General features: G+C 35.5%; 1 protein-coding gene across 1 annotated transcript in view; it reads left to right on the top strand.

Moving 5' to 3' along the window:
• Positions 1–14,584, top strand: part of ENPEP (glutamyl aminopeptidase) — an 87,500-nt gene extending 72,916 nt beyond the window's left edge. The window contains exons 14-20 of the mRNA XM_047857149.1: positions 907–1,057; positions 2,058–2,131; positions 2,238–2,342; positions 2,431–2,601; positions 4,246–4,386; positions 11,174–11,252; positions 12,654–14,584. Of these exons, the coding sequence (XP_047713105.1) occupies positions 907–1,057; positions 2,058–2,131; positions 2,238–2,342; positions 2,431–2,601; positions 4,246–4,386; positions 11,174–11,252; positions 12,654–12,806 (874 nt within the window). The 3' untranslated portion in view covers positions 12,807–14,584. The remainder of the gene's footprint in view (positions 1–906; positions 1,058–2,057; positions 2,132–2,237; positions 2,343–2,430; positions 2,602–4,245; positions 4,387–11,173; positions 11,253–12,653) is intronic.
• Positions 14,585–16,889: the final 2,305 nt, after the last annotated feature.

Raw genomic sequence — 16,889 nt, 5'->3', positions numbered from 1 at the left:
TGAAAACAAGCTGTGTATCATATCTCATTATGTAAATCAAATGATATCAAAGATTTGTATTCTTCTCTATCTGTCCAATATTAGTACATCCTGTAATCAAACTTGGGAAGAAATCAAGATATATTTACTGTCTTATTCATTCACAAAATAATTTCAAACATAATAGCCAACACATCAATATTACTAATTCAATAATTTAGCATTTATTATTTAACTTAAACTTTCAAAATGTAATTTGAAAAGGCAGGATTCCCATCTAAGGTTCTTTTTTAAAACCTAGTCTAAATGTGAGGCATTTTAGATTCAGATTTCTGAAGACAGTATTTCAAAAGGCTCTAGAATCCCTTTTAAGGAGGAAGAAATTGGATTCTTTAAACTTTGAAATGTCAATAGAAACTTCAGATTTTGTGGACGAACAAAATCTATATTTATTAGTATTACTTGGAAGTGTATGAAAAAGATGTTTTAATGGGCAATATAAGTTAAATTGGAATGTTTTAAGTATTCATAATTCATGAGTGTTGTCATTCATGCTTCTTCACATCAAATGTAATTTCCATAAGATATATTTATCACGGTACATGTGTATATTACAATCAGCTTATGTCTATCCATCAATATTAGCCATAGCTAAATGGCTTTTATCCAAAATTTTACCTCAGCAATTTTTCAAATGTACTTTTCAATATTCTGTCTTCCACTTTACTACTGAAAGTATGAAAGCACTAATGCATCATGTGAACAAACCTCTTTGACTTGCCCCCCCAAATAAATCCATTTTCTTAATTGTTTAATAGAAGGATTCTCATTAATGTTGAATTCTGTGATTTCCGTATGAGTACTTTCAGTCAAATGAGTACTAGTCTCTGGTTTTAAATTAACTGATTTTTTTTTTCTCTTCCTTAGAGCTCAACTTCTAGATTATAAGATGGCTCTAAACTTGACCAAGTATCTCAGAATGGAAGAAGATTTTTTACCATGGCAGAGAGCAATTTCAGCCGTAACCTATATCATTAGCATGTTTGAAGATGATAAAGAGCTTTACCCTGTGATTGAGGTGATGTTAATGCTAGATCTTATGAAAGTAAATGTGTAGCAATTAGAAGAGTAGGGAGATTTCTGAGAGAAGGAGCTTCCAAAGCACATCTACCTGCCAAGTGAAATGAAAGGAAAGTACAATGACATGACTAGTCAAACCAAAGAGATGCTATCTCTGTTTTTTCCAACTTGAAGTATGTCCGTATTTCTGGTTCAGTATACCACATAATGATATATTTTAGTGTTGGAAAGAATATAAAAATTAATATTTTAGTTAAAATAGACAAGATACTAACTAGATCTTATTTTTAATGGACTTGTCAATGTTAAAATGAATTTATTCTTACCAAAATATAACATTATATTTCCTTATTCTTACTGCTGTTATTTCCACGTAGAGAGTTTATGATGGGCTAGTTATTCTGATTACTTTGTCTTGTGATTTCTGACACACTTTGCTAGGTCATTTGCGATCTTAAGGAAATTCTGGATTCAAATCTGTAGCTCTTCTACTTACTAAATGCAATAACTTGGACAAATGTTTTAATATTTGTGAATCTTCATTTCCTTCGTACAATAGGAATGTCAGCACTTCACTGTCCATGGCAATGGGATAGTGCAGACCATATAAAATAAAAACCCTTTGTAAATCCAAAAGCAATATACATACATTAGTTATCACTATTTTAATGTCATCAATACTTGATTAATCTTCTTAGTGCAGTAGGTAGGTCAGGCGTTACTCTACATATCACAAATGTTAACTAAAAAGTAGAGCTTAAAAGGGGCTCACCCAACGTTTTATAAAACATTAGAGAATCACCCAGGATGTTCTTATCTTCAGGACTGAAGCAAATTTGCAATGTGATAGAACTGAATACTTCCCTTCCCTAACGAGAGACCCAAAGTTCTCTGGACTAGTATGAAAGAAGATTACAACAGGGGCTTTATATTATAATTATTAAGAAACTTGATAAACAGTAAATTCTTACTCACTGTACATGGTGCTTTTATTTCAGGAATACTTCCAGAGTCAAGTGAAGCCCATTGCAGATTTTCTGGGATGGAATGATATCGGAGACCACCTTACAAAGTTATTTCTTACATTTTTAAATTTTCACTTAATTATTTGTCAGTGTATGTTAAAACATGTTAAAAAGTGCTCAAGGCCCCAGCTTTGTGTGTGTTTGTTTTTTAAGGTTACTACGTGCTTCCGTATTAGGGCTTGCGTGCAAGATGGGAGATCGAGAAGCTTTGGACAATGCTACCCAATTATTTCAGCAGTGGCTGAGTGGGACTGTAAGGTGACTGTCCAGCAGGTGTTCATTTCTAGAGGCCTTCAAACTTAGAAATGAAGACTTTAAACCTCTGAAACACTGTTTCTTCTTCTAGGCTTCCTGTAAACCTCAGGCTTCTGGTATATCGGTATGGAATGCAGAACTCTGGTAATGAGACTTCATGGAACTATACTCTTGATCAATACCAGAAAACTTCATTAGCTCAGGAAAAAGAAAAACTACTGTATGGATTAGCATCAGTGAAGAATGTTACTCTTCTGTCCAGGTAACTTTTCTCTTCACTTATATGAATGGCATTTGATGGCTTATGTGTCACTTTAAGATGCTAATTAAAGTAAGATACATTTCCAAGAACATCTATTAAAACATATTTTCCTAGCAAGAAACAAAATATCAATGTAAGAGTGGAATAAAGAAGTGTAACCTCACATGAAAACATGCTGGAAGTAGGCAGTTTCTAGTTGTGAGCAGTGGTTCAATATTTTCATCCAGGACCTGGGGTGTTTCTCTTTATATTCTGCCATCCTCAACATATTGGATGTCTCATAACTTCTAGAGCTCCAAGGATTTTGTCTTCACACAAATATGTTAAGTGAAAGCAGAACAAGAGCAAAGAGTTTCTCCTCACAAGTTTCTTTTATGCTAAAGTTGAATTATCTCCACTTCCCCTCATAACTAGAACTGGATCACACTTGATCATTCTGGGTTATACTCTAGGTCTACCACTTGATCATTTGCTGACTAAGAAGAACTTGAATTCCTTTGACTGATTTGGGCCATCGTCATACTCTGAGGCTGGGGTAGGAGCCTACCTACTTCCCTAGGATCAGGGATACCTTGATCCAAGCCCAGAACAAAATTGTTTCTGTCAGCAGAGGAGTATCTGCCACAATATGCGTACACACACACACACACACACACACACACACACACACACACACAAATACATTTATATTCCACTCAGAAAGACTGCTTGAAGACCATCTATGAATCTTCTCCCACTACACCTATGCCTCCAAATCAACTAACATCTGTCTTCATTCATTTGTTGTACAGTTATGGTTTCTGAGTTATTTACTTCATTCATTTAACCGACACTGAGGATGTCCTTTCTATATATAGGTCTATAAACTGTGGGAATAAAAATGAATAAGATGTGATAGCTATCCTTGAGAAGCTTATAGCTCATGAGAGAGGCACAGTATAAATGGGAAATTACAATGCAATACCCAATTTGTAAGGACTATTGGCAACGCCTTGTATCCACCTGGCAGAGCCAATAATAGTTTTTCACCATCTTATCTCAAAGTAGATGCCAATTCTCCTTCTCGCTGCCCTAAAATAGTCTATCAAGAACTTGATCGTTTTGCCACTCCATAAAACGTGATATTTATCCATTATTTTGATGGCATTGTTCTATCTGATGAGAAAATTAACAAGTGCTTACATGCCTTACTAAGACTCTTATGAATTAGAGGATAAAAGATAAGTTACACAAAAATTCAGGACCACCACTAAAGTGCAGTTTCTGGAAGTTCACTGGTCTAGAGTATGTCAAGGTATGCCCTCTAGGTACAGCCATGGCATAAAGTTAATAAAAAATCTATTGATTTGGTCACTTAATTTATCTTGGACTTATTTGCATTATACTATAATTATAGGTAATTAATCTAACCATATAGGTTACGTTAAAAGGTTGTTTCCTATAATCTAAGGAAGAACCAATAAGATGTGACTATTATCCTCTAGAAAATAAAAGTATAAATACTTTCCCTTAATTTACTGGCTCCCCCTTTTTTTTCCCCAGTGGGATAATAAGTGGGTGAAGTGCTTTTATTCAATAAATGCAGTTAATTTTTAAAAGTTAATAGCTAAAATTTGAATTGTTTTTCTCTTTGGATTTTCTTAGATATTTGGATTTTCTCAAGGACCCAAATCTTATTAAAACTCAGGATGTGTTTACAGTCATCCGATATATCTCATATAACAGTTATGGGAAGACCATGGCCTGGAATTGGATTCAACTCAACTGGGACTATCTAGTCAACAGGTGGGATAATCAGCTAATGGTCTGTTGTTCTCTTTGTTTGATATCATCTACATATTCTGTTTCTTTTTGCTGTGCTTTCTCTGACATCTATACACTATCTGGAATGGCATATTATTAGAACTAAAGAATCATGGTAGTTTCCTCCTAAGGAAGCAATATACTAGTTAATTTTAGGCCTAATTCCTTTTCTGGAAGTTATTGTTTTAACTGATCTACAGAGTTCTGAAATCTGGAGAGATGCCTAAATTGTATTATTTTTAGTTTGGTTAAAATAAGTTAATATAAATCTCCCTGTTGTGTTAGCACTTAGTATAATTGCAGACACATATTTATTCTCGATTAATATTTAATGAAAACGAAGTGAGAACTTCTGGACCTAGGTTCACATTGTAGCTCTATATCTTACTGAGCTTATATGGATGATAATTTTTATCTCCCTTGACCAGATAATTAAACTTTAGGTATTTTGAAAACTTCTTAAAAAGGGACCTATATTTCCCAGGCAATAGCAATCTTAAGATGGGAAATAGAAAGGACAAGAGAACAAGTCAAACTAAAGGGATGCTTTCCCAAATTTATTTCTTCAGCCCCATGTAGAAGAAATGTTGCCATTCGTGGTGCTAATCTTCTAAATTTATTGCTTACTCCCATTAAAAAATAGATCCCAAATAAATGTGCAAACATTGACCAAAAGACCTTTACTGTGTGCAATCCCCACGGTGGGAAATGGGCCGTTATCCTCTCCTAATCTCTCCTGTTTTCCCATCAGCACTACCTAGTTGACAATGACTTATCAGAGATACTAACTCTGAAGAAAATTTTCTGTTCTCTTTTTTACCCCATCATTCATCAGACTGCCATTAGGTTCCTTCACATTTCTTATCCTTCTGAGATTGATTGTATCTGTATGTTTCAGCCCCAATACCCTACATTGCTTTTGCCTATTTGTGATGAATTTTTCCCCTTTCTGTTCTTGTAATTATTGAATGAAACTGCTCCATTTCTATGAAGTTTGACTGATGCGTGTGCATGTGCGTGTGTATGTGTGTGTGATGCCTGTCCATCTGTGTATAACCATTTCAATGAAAGGCATGATGGAATTAATAAATCTACCTATTGGGAACATGTTGTTATCTGGAGATAACACTTCATATTATGCAAGCTAGTACCTTCCATTTGCTTACTATATGCCTAGTGACATGTACTGAGTTTTTTGTTTTAATCAAAAAGACCGTAAGTCATTTTTTTTTGGCATTTGCTGCAAGAAACCTATGCAGATAAAGAGTGCTTACTTTTGAATTATTATACAAAATAAGTAAATAATGTTCCATTTTGCATAATAAAGTGGCCATTCCCTTATTGTTTATTAAATATAATACTTCTCAAGGCCTATTTGAATAGTTCTAGTGTGATTGATTTCAAATAATGCATATTTCATTTAAAAAATTAGTTCACTGTCATTCCTCTTAATAATTAAGAACTAGAAAAAAACAGGTGTTACTTTGTCATAAAAGTCATAACCATCTGGTCCTAAAGTAAATTAGACCTAATCCTGAAATTAAAAAAAAAATGATAAACTATTTCCAGTGCTACTTCCAAAACCCTTGCCCAGGGCTTTTAATATTTCTTCATAGTCTAATGATCTAATTCTCATGAGGCATTATTTCACATAGACTCAAACATAAAATTATATTACAACCACATGGTGAACACAAAAATAACGCCCAATATTAATTATGGTTAGTTTGAATAAATAGAATTTTCCCACTAAAATTGGATAGGATAAATTAAACAAAAATGAGCAAGCTATATACAAATATGTTCAAACTTGAATATTTTCCAGAATTCGAATGAGTGGTTTTCCTGCCTAGGATCCTGAACAATTTATTGTCATCCTAAAATAAATAAGCTGCTTTTTTATAAAGGGTTTGTCATATGACTTTTATGACAACTGATGGCCACATCACTAATGCCCTTTCTAGTTTGAGACTTAACCAAAAAGTTCCAAGGATACTTCAGCAATTATTCTTTGATTTTGTTTATCCCAGTAAGGTCTTAGATGAAACTGTGAAGGGGAATGAACTTAGTAAATCAGTAGTGTGGTGTGTTAGAGTTTGATTTTAATTTATGACTATGGATGAAAATTAAGTCAGTAGAGACATGATTGTAACTATTTAAAGACTGCCTCAAACAAAAAAAAATTAATTAGAATTTAATTACAAGTTTTATGAGCATGAAATAATTTCTTTTGAATTATATGATAAAACTTACGTAAATATTAAATCCAAGAAGAGGATTGTTACATACTATTATTTTTAAAATATTTAAGATAAATCTTTATTTTAGTTTTAAAAGTAATTAATGGGATAAATATACAGCATATTTCCCTTTAAATGCTACAGGCTATGTGATGTTGGTTTATTGGGATAAACATATTTTGTTCTGACATTTTTAGTATTTATACAAGTAGTTTCAGTCTTTACTCAATCTCTCCATTGCTAGTTCCCCAAAATATTCTTTAATTTATAGTCACTAGGAACAAAGCAGAAGAGGAATATTACAGGAGTTATTAGAAAGTCACTGAGAAAAATTGTGTTCTTATCTCTAATTAGCAGACTTTCTTTGAATCTATAGAATATCATTACAGCAACTTAGTGTGATTCTCCTTTTTTAAATCCCCATTTTCTTATTATAAAATGAGTATGTATTTCATTGCACAAAATACAGATAAGCAAAAATAAGGATGCAAAAATCACTCATAATTCTACCATTTAGAAATAACCCTTATTGTCACACCACTGTTTCCTTGAGTTTATTTTCCTATGGCTGTTTATTTATAAAAATGGAATCATATTATACATGTGATTTTATAACCTGCTGTTTCCCCTGCATCATCCTATATCATGGATGTCTTTTCATGTCTTTAAGTATGCTTCTTCAATGTTATTTCTAATGCTCAATCATATTTCAATGTGTAGACACATCTTAGTTTATTTGGCCAATCTCCATATGTTGGATCATAAAATTGCTCCGAACTTTGTGATGAATGTGGCAGAACTGTCACCCAGAAAAAAAATTACTCCTATCCTTGCTAATTGAGTATATAAAAACTGATATCTCATTTTAAATATAATTCTTTCACCCAGTAAATATTGTGTAACATCCATTATGTGCTAGGCACCGTGCCTGGCATTGAAGATACGATAGTAGAAACATACCTGGTTCTCTGTCCTCATGGAGCTGAGAATCTGGTGATGGAGTGCAATATTAATTAAAGAACCACACTAATACAAGTATACTTAAACCTGTAATAACTACAAATAGAAGAGGTTCTATGTACACTGAAAGAATGTAAAAGGGAAACTGACCAAGTCAGGAGAAGTTGGACTTTAAGGGCTTCCCCAAGGAAGTGACAATTGAGCTGAATTCTAAAGGAAAAGTGGGAGTGACTTATGTGAACAGGAGGTGAAGCACTCTTGGCTGAATGCCTACTATCAGAAAAGTAAAAAGATAATGGCCAACCTTTGCAGGGTCAGGTTAGTATTTGGGCTGTTGTTATAAGAGCAATGATAAGCCACTAAAGGGTTTTAAGTAAGAAAGTGAAATGATTGATTTTACTTTAAAAAGAAAGCTCTGGTAGTAAGTCACAGACCTAGATAGGGGCCAGAGTGGGTTTGAGAGAAGCAGTCAGAGAGCTACTAGAACAGTCCCAGCAAAAGATAGTGGCAGATTGGACGATGGATGTAATGATGAAGATGAAGAGATAGGAACAGCATTTAGAACTTGGTGAATTAGAAACAGGACCGTCGTGAGGGGACAAGGATAGTGCCTAGATTTCTAGAAAACATAAGGCTTGTAGAAGGAGAACAATGGCTTCAGTTTGCGATTTATGATGCCTTTGAGTCTCTTTTGAGATGTTGAAGTAGAGATGGTTTCAAGGAAGTTATAGTCCCTTGTCAAATGCTTAAATATTTAAGTTTAAAGTAAATCCAGGGTCAAAAAATGCCCATTATATTTACTGGCATAAGAGCTATTAATATCTCTAGAGATCTAGTTTCTCAGTGGAGTGATGGGGGCAGAACCTAAATTGAAGCAAGTTAATAAAACAGTCAATGGTGAAAAAATGAAGACAAGAAATGTAGAGGACTCTGAAAAATTTGACTCTGGGGGGCGCCTGGGTGGCCTAGTCAGTTAAGCGTCCGACTTTGGCTCAAGTCATGATCTCACAGTTCACAGGTTCAAACCTTGCATCGGGCTCTGTGCTGATAGCTCGGAGCTCGGAGCCTGGAGCCTGCTTCAGATTCTGTCTCCCTCTCTCTCTGCCCCTCCCCCACTCACACTCTGTCTCTCTCTGTCTCTCAAAAATAAATAGACATTAAAAAAATTATCAAAAATAACAATAAATTCTTTAAAAAAATAAGTTAACTCTGGATGTCAAGGTGAGAAAAAATATACTAAGAGAGACATGCCAGATCAAGGAAGAGGAGTTTTTTCTTTCTTTATGTGGAAGATCATTTTAATACGTTTAATATATTTTAAAACTGATGAGAAAGACCCAGTGAAGAATGAGAGCTTTAACATGTAGTACAGAAAAGATTCTTTAAAAATTTTTTTTAACATTTGTTTATTTTTGAGACAGAGAGAGACAGAGCATGAACGGGGGAAGGCCAGAGAGAGAGGGAGACACAGAATCTGAAACAGGCTCCAGGCTCTGAGCTGTCAGCACAGAGCCCAACGCGGGGCTCGAACTCACGGACCGCGAGATCATGACCTGAGCCGAAGTCGGACGCTTAACTGACTGAGCCACCCAGGCGCCCCCAGAAAAGATTCTTTCAAAAATAAAGTTTTTAAGTGGAGAGAAGTCGGAGCCAATGCACAGATGATAGAAGAAAACTAGGTATCTTTGTATATTTGCAAACTAAAAGATGTAGGAGTTACTATATATTTTCTCTGTGGATTAGAAGACAAGGTCATTTTTGTTGGAGAGGGAGGAAAGCAGGAGAACGTCTGGAGGTTGGAAGAGAGTGACAACACTTGAAAAAAGTAATTCAAGGATAAAGAGAATGAATTGACCAGGGTAATGTAGGAGGACTGTCAATGTGGAGGGTCCATTTAAGATTGATATTCATGAATTTTTAGTGAAACATTATGAAGAAAGTTGGGTGACCGTCCTTGACAGATTAGCCACCTGGTGCAAACACAGAGGAAATGGGCAGTTGATTTTCTCCAAAGCTGGATTTCTGCTGGAAACAAATTATTAAACTATAAGGGAGTTTAGGGCTGAGGAGAAAAAAATGTTGAAAATGGTAGACCAAGGAATCAAAACTATATAAGAAAATAAGTGCAAGGAAAAGGAAGATCTGATGGTCTGGTGGCACTGGACCTGGTACACTGACAATGGTTAGTTATTAGAACATTTCATGTTTTTTCCCATTGGCATATTTTGTCTTTATGTTTCTTCTGCAAACTGTGGATTCATTTCCTTGATAATTTCACGTTGGCATATTTCTCCCTTTTACCAATTTATATAGTGAAATGTATTTGTATAGTGAAGAACCGTATAGTGAAATATTTACATAGTGAAAATATTTGCTCTTTTCACATCAAAACAACAAATTTTGACTTAATTTTATGAGGTTGAATTTTAGTATAAACAATTTTTAAGATGTGTGTAATAATCTTAGTTTTTATCTCCATGGTTTCTGCTTCTGTTATGTGACAATTTTTAAGTGTAGAATTTCTCCTACCATTTGTTTACCTCTCTATATAGTGATATATTTTCTTTTATTCTTTTCTGGCATTCCAGTGGTTCAAAGTTAATACATGATTCTTGTGGTTGTTTTTCTTACACTGTGACTAGTTGTGATGAGATTTTTACCTGTATCATAATTATTCATATTACGGTCTGTAAGGAAATTTCTGATCCTTGCTCTTTAAGAGAAAAAGTGCAAAAGGGAAAGGAATCGAGTATCATCTCTAAAATCCTATCTTTGCACTTAGCTGTGTCTTTGCTTAGTCTAATATAGATCATATAGACTAATATAGACCAATATGGTATGCAAGTAGCTAATAGAGCTTTTTGAAAGAAGAATGAATAGCTTATATTCAAATTTCTGCACCTGCGGGAAGATGCACAGAGTATTTGTCAGAATAAAGGTGACTAGAGCTACCCTGCTGTATCGAAAATACAGACATGCAGCAGCTTAAAGGATGTGCGTAATTATTTCTCACTCACGTTAGTCTGCTGAAGTGAGCATTCTAAGTTGTTGAAGTAGTTCTACTCTATGAGACATAGGACCTTATCCGATTGGTGTGGTTGAAGGTTGGAGGGAGGGGAGAAAAAGAAGTCCGAGGCAAGCGATTTTCCTTTACCGAAGCAAGGAGGCAGTGGTTGAACATACCGCTTCTGCTCGTGTTCCACTGATACGAACTGAGCCACCCATCTGCACCTCGCTATGAGGGAGGCTGACAAATGTAATCTCTATCCGGGTTCTCACAGTGCAGGAAAGAAGAACAGATTTGGGGAATACAGCAAGCAGTCTACCACATCCGGGATAGTGTTGTGGATCTGTCTACAAAAAAAGTGAAGGATTTACTAAGAATGTTTCCTGAATAGAAATATTAAATTAAATGCGTTTCTATGTTTTACTTACTCTGCAAATTACTTTAACACACACACACGCACACACACACACACACAAATCAAAAGCAGATGTCTACATCTAGAGAAATGATTTAAAGTTCTAGGCACTTATATTCCCTTTTACTTCCTTAAACTTCTCTTTAGATATACACTCAATGACAGAAACCTTGGCAGAATTGTCACCATAGCAGAACCATTCAACACCGAACTGCAGCTCTGGCAGGTATGAACATAAATCCCTCTGGACTTGTCTAGGAAGAAAGAATTTAACTGTTTTCTTTGTTTCAAACAGAAATGGCATTTTCTCTGTTTGGGTCGCAGAAGACAGGGAGAAAGAAATAATTCTTATATCTAATTAAATGTGTACCTATTTTTTTCTAAACTGAAAAACATTCAAATAATCAAGAAACAAAGTTTAAAAGTGGAGAAAGCTGAGGCCTTGGGAGGCTTAGAAGGCTACCTTTTGCCTTACCAAAGCTTGGATAGTATGTGTCCCCCGGTAAATGTAGCCTGGAATAAGATGGTCAAGATTTGATTCCTCTTAAAATTCATAGTTTTGGAATTAAATTTTTTTAATGTTTATTTATTTTTTAGAGAGGGGGAGAATGTGTGTGAGTGGGGGAGGGCCAGAGAGAGAGGGAGACACAGAAACTGAAGCAGGCTCCAGGCTGTCAGCGCAGAGCCCATCGTGGGGCTTGAACCCACAAACCCTGAGATCATGACCTGAGCTGAAGTCCAACACTTAACTGAGCCACCCAGGCACCCCTTTATAGTTTTGGAATTTAAAGACTTTCAAATTATCTCAGTTTCAAATTATCTCAGTTCCCAGAAGGAAAAACATTTATTAATGTTGGACAAATAGAGATCATATGAATTTTCAGTATCTGCATATTATATGTTGGAATGATAATATTCTGTGTATTAAGAAACAAAATTCAGGTACCTGGATGGCTTAGTCATTTGGGTGTCCAGCCCTTGATTTCGGCTTAGGTCATGATCTCATGGTTCATGGACCAGTGCAGAGCCTGCTCCCTCTCTCTCTGCACCTTCCCCACCTCAAAAACTAATTAGTTAATTAATTAATTAATTTAGAAAGAAACAAAAGAATTCTCATTTTTGTAAGTAGCAAACAACACTATAATTGAATTTGGGGAAAGACTTTGGAAGGAAGAGGGAAAATAGAACGAAGGTTAAAAGAGATGTTATTGGAAGTCCTTAATAAGTGAATTGAGAGTATATTAACATATTCCAGACTCCCAAAGTGAAAGGCTAATAAGGAAAGCCATCATTCCACAGACCAGGTTTTCCAGGGAATGCCTGGGGAATGCATAGGAAACAGAGAAAGCCCCAGAAGCACAGCAGGCCATGCCAGCAATTTAGTGTGCTTCTCCTTCTCCAATATGGCAGAGCCTCCTTTGACTTGACATGGTGCCAGAAGTCCAGTAATGACTGCTAATGTAAGAGATGGGCTTAATCTAAACGATGCACCAAGACTGTACCTCGGTGTTGTACAATAATAATGAGTTTCCAGGGAAGAAAGAAACCAATCCAGTTTGTAAGTAAAAGTCTGGAAGACTAGTTGGGCTTAAAATGACTTTCTTCATTATTTCCCTTTCTTTTCTAGATGGAAAGCTTTTTCAAAAAATATCCAGAAGCTGGAGCAGGAGAAAAACCTAGGCAGCAAGTGCTGGAAACAGTGAAGAACAATATTGAGTGGTTAAAACAAAATAGAAACACCATAAGACAATGGTTTTTGGATTTACCTAAGAATGGTTAATGTGTTCAAATATCATGTTTTAATTTTGTGAATCTGTTGTTTCTCCTGTTAAACATTTGGTGGCCTAATTTAGAAGCACCATGGAGGGAGTCTTATACCCAGATACTGCTTTTGCTAAGTAGTGTGTTTATATGTCTTGCAAAACTTTTAAATTGTTCTTCTTTGTTTATGAAGGAAGATACTAATAGAGTAGTTAATGTACTCAGGGATTTCTTCTAAGTGTACTTCATAGGAGATTCTTTGCAAACTGAAGAGAATTTAATAGCCATTTTAATGTCTTTAAATATCATTCTTTATATCTTAAATCTGTGAAAATAGAACAATTTGGTCTTAGCTTTACATTTTTAGTACCAAAGAAACACCACTTAATCTTCTCTCTTGATTGATTTTTAAAGTTTAAATACCAGTACTTGAGGGACCAAAATTACCATCTTAATCTTTATTTTATTATTCAGAATTACACATATCTAATATCATTATATTCACATGTGTCCTACTCCTTTAAATCCTAAAAAGTAACCCAGGTTTAAATTTTACTCAAGGATTGCATGAATTAGCCAAATAAATGGCTTTTGCCTTCACTATAAAATCAACAAGTGAACTCTCTTTGCCTTTCTAAAATAAATCTGAATGATTAACTTGAAAAAATGTATTGTTTTCCAGTGTCACTTTACTCTCGAATAATAATGACTGTAGCGTTCCCCAAATAATTTAGCATGAGGCAAATATGATTCAAGAACCTAGCCTTTTTCATGCTTGGTACTCTGTCATCCTGTTCCATTCCCTACAAAGCTCCTTCAAATATGCTATGAAATTAGAGGGAAGATAGTGCTTAACTTTGCTCCATGGATTTTAGAGGAAAAAGGCTAAATAATTGGAAACTGGTCAGGAAAGAGAGAAGGCTGATTATTCCATAAAACTAAATGGAATTAGAATTTAGCTTTGATCTAACCTAGCAATCTAAGTGTGAAAATGAGGAAACCCATGTATGTCTCCAGCATGACTCTGCATATCTGAGGATATTTCTTCTTACAGACAACTTTTATGTATAAGCCCTTAGATCCTAATCCATACAGAATAGCACCGATCAAATTTATGTTCGTGACTTGATTAAAGACATCGATTTTGTAGAAGCCGGTGGCAAGAATATGTTTAATATGGCACTTGGTGCCTAGTGGACCCACAATGTAAGTCCAATAGGCAGAAAATAAGGTAAATGACTATGTTCCAGTCTGCTATATCTAGAAAATCTAAATTTATTTGGGACCTTCAGAAGTATAAAATAATTTAAGATTGGTCTGATGATAATTCAAGCATATAAGAACAATGAAAATCTTAGCTTTGACTTTACTTACATAATAATGTGCCTCCATTAATACTCCCAAATTTTGTAAACTTTCCTACTGCTCTTTCATAATTATTGCTTCTCCATCTACGCAGCTAAACTGGCAAATTCAAATGTGGACTGGGGGGAAAAAAGATTAAAAAAAAAAAAAAAGAAATTTCCAGACCAGAACTTTAAAAATATTTAAAGAAGAAGAAAAGAAGAAAAGACACATTAACACCATAAATCATCAGGAAAGTCCCACTATCCTCATGAGGCTTAACACCCTAACTTCAGATTAATCATAATCAAAACCAGCAGTTCAAGTCTATGTATTGTTTCAAGTGGACAAATAAGGAGTGGAATGGTTTATCCTCCTGCTTTATGTAATAAATAATTTTTTAAAGAAAAATGTAAGTTTGAGGGCGATGGTAAATAAAGAAATTCCAACTTGCCTAGAAGTTATTCTGTGTCCTTCCACTTTAAGCACCACAATGGAGAATCAATTGCTTAGCTTTCTTTACCCCACGTGAAAAAGAAATGTGTACACCTCTGTCATAATAACTCCACTAGCCCTTTGGGCCCTTCCAATAAGCATCTGGTTTTTAAAAGGCTGACAACCGATAGACCTATGCCAAGAACAATTTACTACTCTGCTTGCTTGGTTTGTCATGATTTTCACAAGGGATGAAAATTAGTATGTTGTTTCCAAAATTAAAACACAGTAAACCAACTTTAAAAAATTAACTGGAAGAAATGATCGGCATGGTCATGTAGCAAGGGGCAGGGCCGGTATTAGTACCTTTGACTTAGGCAGTCTACTGTATCCCAGATCACTGCTATGTACCCACATGAATATAAACTAGGAATTCAAATAATAAACATAAAAGTGATAGATGGAGAAGGTCTGGGAAGCAGAGATATACAGCTAGGTTGATGGCAATGGTATTCCTATAGTTTACCCTCCATGTTGGTAAAGTGTAAGTCGAAAAATAAACATAAGGTGGCAACAAAAATTTAGTGCCACAATTCTCAAAGGAAATTGAGAATAAGGAGGGAACAGAAGTAGGGGAATAGAATGACCAGTGGAGCTTTTCAAAACATTACTAATAACAGTAGCAAAGTTTTTCTTTTAACCAAGCACTGTTTTAAATACTAGCACTCCACATACATTAATTTCTATATTTAAATTTATAAAAACCCCATGAGGTAGATACTGTTAATGTCTTATGTTATAGACGGAAACAGTAAGAGAAGTTGGAGAACTTGCTCAAGTCATTAAAGTAGTGTCTGGCACCAGCCAGAATTTGAATCTTGGCCATTTATCATCAGAACCTTTGTCCTCAACCCCAGTGTTAGAACAGCAACATGTGCTTTATAATTGGAGTGCTCCGGATTTGAATTTCAGCTACTTGGTAGTCAAGTACCTTCAATCTCTCTATTGCTCAGTTTCCTCATCTATAAAGTGGGGATAAAAATAATGACTATCTCAACAGGTTATTGTGAGGATTAAATGCAAAAATGCATGTAAAGGATGAATGTATGGGAAATAATCACTGGATAAACACTAGACACTTTTGTTGCCGTTATTATGGTATCTCCTAGTCCCCACTTAAGACACTAGTTTGCATAACACAGTAAACTTGGGTTCAAGAATAAGCAAACCTAAGCAACTGAAGGCACTAAGGAGACGCAGTGTGTCAAACTATGCTGTCGTTCAGTCACTGCCCCTCCCTTATGAGGATCTCATTATCTCTAGCATGGTCCAGCATGGGTGTGTGACCTACTTTGGCTGAAATATGAGTAAGAACGATGTTGATTTTAGTCTAAAATGTCCAAAGCTGGCACATGGTTTCCCACCTCCTCCATTTCTCTTCTGCCACTAGATCCAGTGATGTCCCAGATAAAGGCACCTCTATTAGTCTGAATTCCAGAATGAAAACAACACGGAGCAGAATGTAGCCGGCACACAGTGCACCTGCATTGTGAGAAATGCCCTTTGTTATTGTAAACCATTAAGATTTTGAGGTTGTCTGTACCTCAGCATAAGCTAGCCTAATCTGTCTAGTATGAACACTAAACTGTGATACTCTCCCATAGTTATTTTTGTTCCAGTTCTCTCACCTTGTCCTTCCTCTATCAGGGGTTAGAAAACTTCTGCCTGCTCATCTTTATAAGACTTACAGTTAAAAATAGTTTTTACATTTTTAAATGGTTGGGAAAAATACAAATAATAGTTTGTGGTATGTGAACATTGTATGAAGTTTAAATGTCAGTGCCCTTAAAGTTTTATTGAAACACAAGTTCAGGCATTCATTTACATATTGAGTATGGCTGCTTTCCTGTTGCAACCGCAGTGCTGAGTGGTTGCCACCAGAGATCTTATGGCCCACAAAAAGCCTAAAATAGTTACCTCTGTGTCCCTTACCAAAAAAGTTTGCTGGCCCCTAATCTTATATTTAGTTCTTCCCTCCTTTTGCATTCAATTATTTTCCCCCTTTCTCCCCTCTATTCTGTACTCCAACCCAGTGTTTCTCAACACTAGCACTATTGCCTTTTTGAGCCTGTTAATACTTTGTTGCAGAGGGAGATCTGTACTCCGTGAAATGTTTAGCAGCATCCCTGGCCTTTATCCTCTAGTTGCCAGTAGTGTATCCCCCAAGCCCACATGTCTCTAGACATGACCAAATGTCCTGTAGGAGGCCAAATCTCCCCAGTTGAGAATTACTGCCTAACATTAAACTTGCGAATAAATGCTA

Source organism: Prionailurus viverrinus, chromosome B1, assembly GCF_022837055.1.
Source record: "Prionailurus viverrinus isolate Anna chromosome B1, UM_Priviv_1.0, whole genome shotgun sequence".
In the NCBI taxonomy this organism is placed as follows: Eukaryota; Metazoa; Chordata; class Mammalia; order Carnivora; family Felidae; genus Prionailurus; species Prionailurus viverrinus.
The sequence above is the reverse complement of the archived record's forward strand: the minus strand, read 5'-3'. Positions and strand labels throughout refer to the sequence as shown.